The sequence below is a fragment of the Rhinoderma darwinii genome, chromosome 3 (genome assembly GCF_050947455.1).
Source record: "Rhinoderma darwinii isolate aRhiDar2 chromosome 3, aRhiDar2.hap1, whole genome shotgun sequence".
Classification (NCBI taxonomy): Eukaryota; Metazoa; Chordata; class Amphibia; order Anura; family Rhinodermatidae; genus Rhinoderma; species Rhinoderma darwinii.
In genome coordinates, this window is record NC_134689.1 from 417548836 (window position 1) to 417557183 (window position 8348).

The window sequence follows — 8348 nt, forward strand, 5'->3', positions numbered from 1 at the left end:
GCACAAAGATGGAATATGACAAAAATGTATAATAGGTCAGGGTTCCACTTTTGGGACTCCAATCTATGGAGAGAACACGTAAACAGCTGAGCGTTTCACAACTTCCATAAGCCACAATGGAGAGAGCAGCATGCATGTGTGGCCACCTCTCCACTTTCCTCTTTGGAGTGCCAAACATAGAATCATTAAAGTGCCATTTCCAACTTAAAAATTCATGGCATATGCACAGGGTTCTCGTTCCGCCTCGTGAGACGGCTATTGGCCGAAATTTCCAAACAGGGCTAGTGGAGGGGGGCCACACATATGCACGGCTCTCTCCATATTATACAATGGTAGATACGGAAACAGCCAAGCGAGTCATGCTCGGCTGTTTCCCTAACTTATATACAACATAATGTACAGACCCCCTCTCCAGTAGACCCTGCCTGGTATCGGCAGGCAGAATCATGGTGGGGGAATCAGGTGACACTTGTTCTCGATATAGGTGTAGAGATATAGGTGTGGGTCCAAGAGCTGGGACCCACATCTATCAGATATTTGTGGCATATCCTGTGGATATGCTATAAATGTCTAAGTTTAGAATACCCTTTAAGCTTCTTTTCTGGCACATTTCATTTGATAAGTGTTTCCCATTGGACAGGGGAGTCCACAGAAATCGCAGGGCCCCAAAGCTAAAGTCAGGATTGGCCCGCCATCAAAAAAATAAAAAATTACTTGTATTAAAAATCTATTATTTCAAATTTTAGATGAATATTATTTGAACGCTGTATGGAATTTATGAAAACCTCTGCCTAAAAATGTAAATCAGAGGGGGCTCTACTTTTCTTGTTGCCCGGTGCCCCATTTTCTATACAAGTGATCCTGTTCTTGTACTGTGCCTTCATTAACTTTTCAACTGTACTTGCTGTGTGCCCTTCTATCAAGCCTGCTGCCGAGGCTGGGACAAACAGGCAGCCGCCTAGGGCACCATTAAAGAGGGGGCACAATGTATGGTTTGGAAAAAAAAAAGACTGCATATGTTATAGGGTGAATCAGTGCTGAGACCTATAGGCCGAATGAAAAGGTGTTACTATAGGGGACGTAGAGGTAGCAGTTGTACCTGGGACTTGGTGCCTGAGGGCCCCCAAAACCGCTCTGCCACATAAAAAGATACCAGTGTTATAAATGGGACATGGTCGATGGGGGTTCCTGTTGCAGATTTTGCATTGGGGTCCAGGGCTTTCGAGTTACACCTCTGGCTGAAGGATTGACCATCTGACTGCTGTCATACTGAACTTCAAGGACTGAGGGTAAAGAGGTACATTTTGAAACCCCTGCGTTGGGCACCATGAGAGCTTGACATGCCCCTGTCTGAAACACCCTTGTAAAATGCCCCCATTGTGATGCTAATACCGTTGTCGGGATACTGGACTCCTTACCCTACGGACCCCATAGCCCAAGTAAAATATTTCCATGTACTTGACGTTAATAATTTATCCACCTTTAGAAATGTAGAATGTTCCATATTTTATCATTATTGACTGACAGTAACACAACTGGGAATCAGCACCACAACAGGGCTTATATCTCTCCCAGGACATGAATGAACGCACATCTCACAAACAACTGGCCCACAGAGAGTTCATCCTTTATCCTTTTAAGAAAAAAATAATAGAAAGATTTATGCCGTGCGGTGCAGACTTTCAGAACACGTAGGGTTAATTCATGGCATTTATTAGGTAGCAGCTTCTATATATATAAGAAATGTCACACATAATCCAGAGGAGAACCAGACGGTGAGTAGAAAATACTAGGATTTTTTTCTTATTGTGCCTAATGGATACAATTTAGCAAAATAATTTTCAAAAGTTATTCTTTATTTTTTTTTTAGAAATTGTAAACATTTTTCAAAACCTCTATTTTTTTACATTTTTTTTAATATTAACATATAAATATACATATATATATATATATATATATATATATATATATATATTGTTTTTTTTTTTAAAGAATTGTGTCATGTTTTTTTCAGCTTAACCCAATGATTTGCCACGTTATTTGTCCCTTCAGGTTGCATGCACATATTACGGCTCCATACAACCTCCGCATTGTACTTCCGGGCCCATAGACATTTGGAGGTTTTTATAGGGAATCTGACAGAAAAAAAAATGGACCATGTTCCATGTTATAGGATATTCTCCTCTTGAGGCACCTGGATATCTCCTTAATGCAGCACTGTATGGAGGCACCAGTAGTACGAAGTTGTAGGGACTCCCTGTGACCTCAAACAGGCTCCATGCACTCTATTAATTTAATAAAAAACTGATTATTTTTAATAATTAGCTTCAATATTGGATAAAACTGTCGCACATAAAAAATAAGGATCATACAGAATATACCAATGCTGTCACCTGTCAGTGTTATTAAATTGTCAGATTGTATATATCTTAGAATATCTTATCATTAAATACCAGTTGTATTATGGATACTAAAGTGCAGCCGTGTTCCAGCTCGTCTGACTCTGGCCGTACGTTGGACTATGGCCTTATTACATTGTATTGTTGATAATACACAATGCTGCTACATATGTTTCTGGTGTGTTTAGGTATCTCGACCATGATGCTCACACTTCACGGCCTGATTTGGATCTTCTTTCTTACCTCCCTGATAACATCGTCTTTTAATGAAGACAACCAAAGTAAACTGGAGGTTTTGGGGCTTGACGGGATTTACCAGCCTGGAGATATAATAATCGGGGCAGTGCTCCCAGTTCGTGTGGCAGATAATATCCAGCAGATTTCTTTTACTGAAACCCCCCAAAGAACAATCTTAAAAACGTAAGTGTAGACGTCTCCAAAATGTTGTGGTCAATGACTTACAATCAATGTCTTACCTGAGTCTTTTAGTTTCCACTTCCAGGCTCCCATAGGGGAGGCCCGGCACTGATTCAGTGTAAAACTTCATAGGAGCTGGAGAGAGGAAGAGAGAGCAGGGGCTAAGCATTTCTATGGAGCCTAGGTGACTCTTTGACTAAATAATAGCACTGCCTTCTAAAATTGTCTTCTATCTTCCTTCAAATTCCTGGAGTCCTCTACAAGAGGAAGAGGTCAGGAGTATTTGGAACACTTTAGTGAGTGATACATCGGAGGTCTAGCAGATAATAATAACACTTACAGGTGACCAGGGCAGATCTAGCAGATAATAACAACACTTACAGGTGACCAGGGCAGATCTAGCAGATAATAATAACACTTACAGGTGACCAGGCCAGATCTAGCAGATAATAATAACACTTACAAGTGACCAGGGCAGATCTATCAGATAATAATATTATTTACAGGTGACTGGGGCAGATCTAGCAGATAATAATAACACCTACAGTTGACCGGGCAGATCTAGCAGATAATAACACAGTTGACCAGGGGAGATCTATCAGATAATAATAATAGCACTTACAGGTGACCAGGGCAGATCTATCAGATAATAATATTTACAGGTGACTGGGGCAGATTTCACAAATTAACTAGCGGCAAAAGTGTCATCCTATGATAGTGCCACGTGTAACGTCACTGAGCTCTTTAGTATGACCCATACTACTAGCAATGTTTGTATTTTATACTCCTGTTTGCAATAGATATGAAGAAAGATGGGCAGAAAGATGGGCTGAAAAACCCGAACTCAGTAATTACCAGGGGGTCCACATACTTTTAGACATGTAGTATATGTGTCGGTACTTGGTAGGGACATTGGATTGTAAGGTCTACTTGGTCATAACAAATCCCTTTTACATTGCGCTCTCTATGAATGTGATCACTGACTAAGCCATTTTATTTCTTCACAAGGTTTCACTTTGGTTATTTCCAGCAACTTCAAGCTCTCTTGTTTGCTGTAGAAGAGATCAACAGAAATGAAAACATCTTACCCAACATAACCCTGGGATTTCATTGGTATGATTCCTTTGGGGTGATGCCTGTAAACATAGCCGCAACATTGCAATTGTTATCAGGAGACAGGACGGCCATCCCCAATTATAGATGGCTCCACAATGCTCCTATAAGTGGATTCATAGGTTCTTCCTCATCCACATTGTCTATAGCCGTTGCCCACATCCTGGGGCTCTACAAATTCCCTCAGGTAAGGATAAAGTATGATTCTTGTGTGACGAGGCCAGAGTTGTAGCTATGATTTCCCTCACCTAGAACAAAAGGTTCAGTTTGCTGCACTAGCCCTATTTACAGACTGTTGACAATCCTGTTGGGATGTGACCTGGGGATAACCTGCACAATGTCCATACTGTCGTAAGGCGCATATTAAGGTCAAGATTGCAAAATTTCTTTGAATCTAACCCCTGGATAAGACCTGGACAAACCTAATAGTGACATAGTGGGTCCACACTATTGACCGTGACATTGGACTGTCATCAGATATCATCATATATGCCTTCTGTTTGTGTCAAAGGAAAGAGCAGGACCATCTGAGTAAAAAGGTCTAAGCTTACTACCACCAAACAGTTCACAATGGTTAAATTACGCACGTGATAGAGCTCTGTCCAAGCTCGCAATCAGGCAGGCTCCCACTATCCTGTGTATATCGTCTACAGCAGACGGCAGCAGAAAAGACAACAGTGAGGATATGCTCTGTCCTTCTAATACACATTTTCCTAAAACTGTATACAACATACAATGCGTGGTCTGAATTGTAAAGAGGTAAACCTATGTTCTCTTCATATATGCGTCTAGGGCTCTATTGATGCCTCCCATAATTTTATTTGCTTTATCAGCAGCTGCCTGACACTGATTGCTAATGTTAAATTTACTTTCCACCAAAGTCAATTAATTTCCATTTTACCAAATATTTTTTCACTTATACAGAACGACTATAAGTCTACCACCAACTCCAGCATAATGTCTAGTCACCATTGTATATATGTAGAGTTATGGACGGTCTTAGGTCAATTGGTGCCCTGTGCAGTATTTTCTATTGACGCTCTTTTTATGGTTCACCATATAGTGCCCAAATTATACAATGATACAATGTCCAAATAACATTGCTGTAAGGTACCCATGTGACACTTCCAGCCTCAATAACACTCTCCAATCAGTAATGTATCTTCATTCTCACAGCTTTCAGTTCCAGGTGCCCGGGCGTTTAGGAACAGTTGCTTCCACTGGAGCAGTGATAGGAGAGGCACTCTCTGTAAACGCACAGGGCTGCACAACCTTAAAGCCGGACCTGCGCAGGGTCACTCTCAAGTCATACAGACATGTCAGAAGTTGGGACCAATTGGGTCAGGGTGCTAAGACCCCCACTAGTCACAAAAATGAAGGGTCTGTGCTGATCTGCTGGGCATTCTGTTCCGTTCAGTTCTCGTAAGTAATCTGAATACGAGCCAAAGATAGTATAGAGCTCATACACAGATATCCAAGCAGAGCTGAGGAACGCTGATGAGGAGATAAAAGGACACAACACTTAGAATGAAGAGACTCTGGTGCTCATCTATTTCTTATTTTTTTATAATTTATTTGCTTTATTTTATATTTTTCAGGTCAGTTATTATTCCACAAGTTCTCTCCTGAGTGACCGGATGAAATTCCCTTCCTTCTTCAGGACTGTCCCCAGTGATGCCTTCCAGTCTAAAGGACTTGCAAAGCTTGTATTACACTTTAATTGGACATGGGTTGGACTTATTGGAGTGGACAATGACTATGGACAACAAGGAATTCAGTTGGTCAAACAAGAGATTATCAAGGCTGGAGCCTGTGTGGCCTTCACTGAGTATATTTTGACTAGCAGACAAGACCGCAACGCCGCACACATAGTTAATGTCATGAAGAAGTCAACGGCAAGAGTCGTGATCACTTTCACTTCTGGGCTCGATTTGGTCCCCATCTTGACTGAAATTATGAGGGAGAACGTCAAGGATAAAATATTTGTTGCTAGTGAAGGGTGGTCTGTAACTAGTCTTCAGAAAATGGAAAGCTTTTCACATCTCTTATTTGGCACGGTTGGCTTAGCTTTTTACAATGGGATGATCCCCGGATTTCAAGAATTCCTCAATAAGATTCATCCTGACATGACTTTAGGAGGCTACTTGGTGAAGACATTTTGGGAAGAAGCCTTCAATTGTACATTTGCAGTTAACATGAACTTGGCACCCCCCAAAAAAGTGTGCACAGGGGCAGAGAGGCTCGACATTATCAAGAACAGTTACAATGATGTCTCCAATTTAAGGCTTTCTTACAATATTTACACTGCAGTTCATGCTTTGGCCAGAGCTTTAGAAGATCTTAAAACATGCAGCAAGGGGAAAGGTCCATTTATTCAAGGCAGATGTGCAGATATACAAGACTTCTCTCCATGGCAGGTAAAAAGTTCGGGATAATAGTAGTAGTTATATTCTTGTATATAGGAGGCAGTATTAGAGTAGTTATATTCTTGTGTATAGGAGGCAGTATTATAGTAGTTATATTCTTGTATATAGGAGGCAGTATTATAGTAGTTATATTCTTGTATATAGGAGCAGTATTATAGTAGTTATATTCTTGTCTATAGGGGCAATATTATAGTAGTTATAATCTTGTATATAGGGGCAATATTATAGTAGTTATATTATTGTATATAGGGGGCAGTATTATAGTAGTTATAGTCTTGTATATAGGAGCAGTATTATAGTAGTTATATTCTTGTATATAGGGGCAATATTATAGTAGTTATATTCTTGTATATAGGGAGCAGTATTATAGTAGATATATTCTTGTATATAGGGGCAGTATTATTGTAGTTATATTCTTGTATATAGGGGGCAGTATTATAGTAGTTATATTCTTGTACATAGGGGCAGTATTATAGTAGTTTTTTTCTTGTATATAGGGGGCAGTATTATAGTAGTTATATTCTTGTATATAGGGGGCAGTATTATAGTAGTTATATTCTTGTACATAGGGGCAGTATTATAGTAGTTATATTCATGTATATAGGGGCAGTATTATAGTAGTTATAAACTTGTATATAGGCGGCAGTATTATAGTAGTTATATTCTTGTATATAGGTGGCAGTGCTATAGTAGTTATATTCTTGTATATAGGAGCAGTATTATAGTAGTTATATTCTTGTACATAGGAGCAGTATTATAGTAGTTATAATCTTGTATATAGGATCAGTATTATAGTAGTTATATTCTTGTATATAGAAGGCAGTATTATAGTAGTTATATTCTTGTATATAGGAGCAGTATTATAGTAGTTATATTCTTGTATATAGGGGCAGTATTATAGTAGTTATATACTTGTATATAGGTAGCAGTATTATAGTAGTTATATTCTTGTATATAGGTGGCAGTACTATAGTAGTTATATTATAATATATTATATTCTTGTATATACAGTGAAGGAAATAAGTATTTGATCCCTTGCTGATTTTGTAAGTTTGCCCACTGTCAAAGACATGAACAGTCTAGAATTTTTAGTCTAGGTTAATTTTACCAGTGAGAGATAGATTATATTTAAAAAAAACAAAACAGAAAATCACATAGTCAAAATTATATATATTTATTTGCATTGTGCACAGAGAAATAAGTATTTGATCCCCTACCAACCATTAAGAGTTCAGCCTCCTCCAGACCAGTTACACGCTCCAAATCAACTTGGTTCCTGCATTAAAGAAAGCTGTCTTACATGGTCACCTGTATAAAAGACTCCTGTCAACAGACTCAATGAATCAGTCTGACTCTAACCTCTACAACATGGGCAAGAACAAAGAGCTTTCTAAGGATGTCAGGGACAAGATCATAGACCTGCACAAGGCTGGAATGGGCTACAAAACCATAAGTAAGACGCTGGGTGAGAAGGAGACAACTGTTGGTGCAATAGTAAGAAAATGGAAGACATACAAAATGACTGTCAATCGACATCGATCTGGGGCTCCATGCAAAATCTCACCTCGTGGGGTATCCTTGATCCTGAGGAAGGTGAGAGCTCAGCCGAAAACTACACCCGGGGAACTTGTTAATGATCTCAAGGCAGCTGGGACCACAGTCACCAAGAAAACTATTGGTAACACATTACGCCGTAATGGATTAAAATCCTGCAGTGCCTGCAAGGTCCCCCTGCTCAAGAAGGCACATGTACAGGCCCGTCTGAAGTTTGCAAATGAACATCTGGATGATTCTGAGAGGGATTGGGAGAAGGTGCTGTGGTCAGATGAGACTAAAATTGAGCTCTTTGGCATTAACTCAACTCGCCGTGTTTGGAGGAAGAGAAATGCTGCCTATGACCCAAAGAACACCGTCCCCACTGTCAAGCATGGAGGTGGAAACATTATGTTTTGGGGGTGTTTCTCTGCTAAGGGCACAGGACTACTTCACCGCA

At 39.8% G+C, this 8348-nt stretch overlaps 1 protein-coding gene across 1 annotated transcript; it reads left to right on the top strand.

Annotated features, from left to right (window-relative positions):
- Window positions 1-3618: 3618 nt before the first annotated feature.
- LOC142748521 (extracellular calcium-sensing receptor-like) lies at window positions 3619-6364 on the top strand. Its single transcript, XM_075855589.1, has 3 exons — window positions 3619-3663; window positions 3847-4116; window positions 5528-6364. The coding sequence occupies exons 1-3, from the start codon at window positions 3619-3621 to the stop codon at window positions 6362-6364; spliced, it is 1152 nt and encodes a 383-aa protein (XP_075711704.1).
- Window positions 6365-8348: the final 1984 nt, after the last annotated feature.

Excerpts from the sequence above, each read along its gene's own strand:
- LOC142748521 (XM_075855589.1), top strand. The coding sequence starts at position 3,619 with ATGAAGAAAGATGGGCAGAAAGATGGGCTGAAAAACCCGAACTCA. Across the intron at positions 3,664-3,846 it reads GGCTGAAAAACCCGAACTCA|CAACTTCAAGCTCTCTTGTT; the intron begins GTAATTACCAGG and ends GGTTATTTCCAG. Across the intron at positions 4,117-5,527 it reads GGCTCTACAAATTCCCTCAG|GTCAGTTATTATTCCACAAG; the intron begins GTAAGGATAAAG and ends TATATTTTTCAG.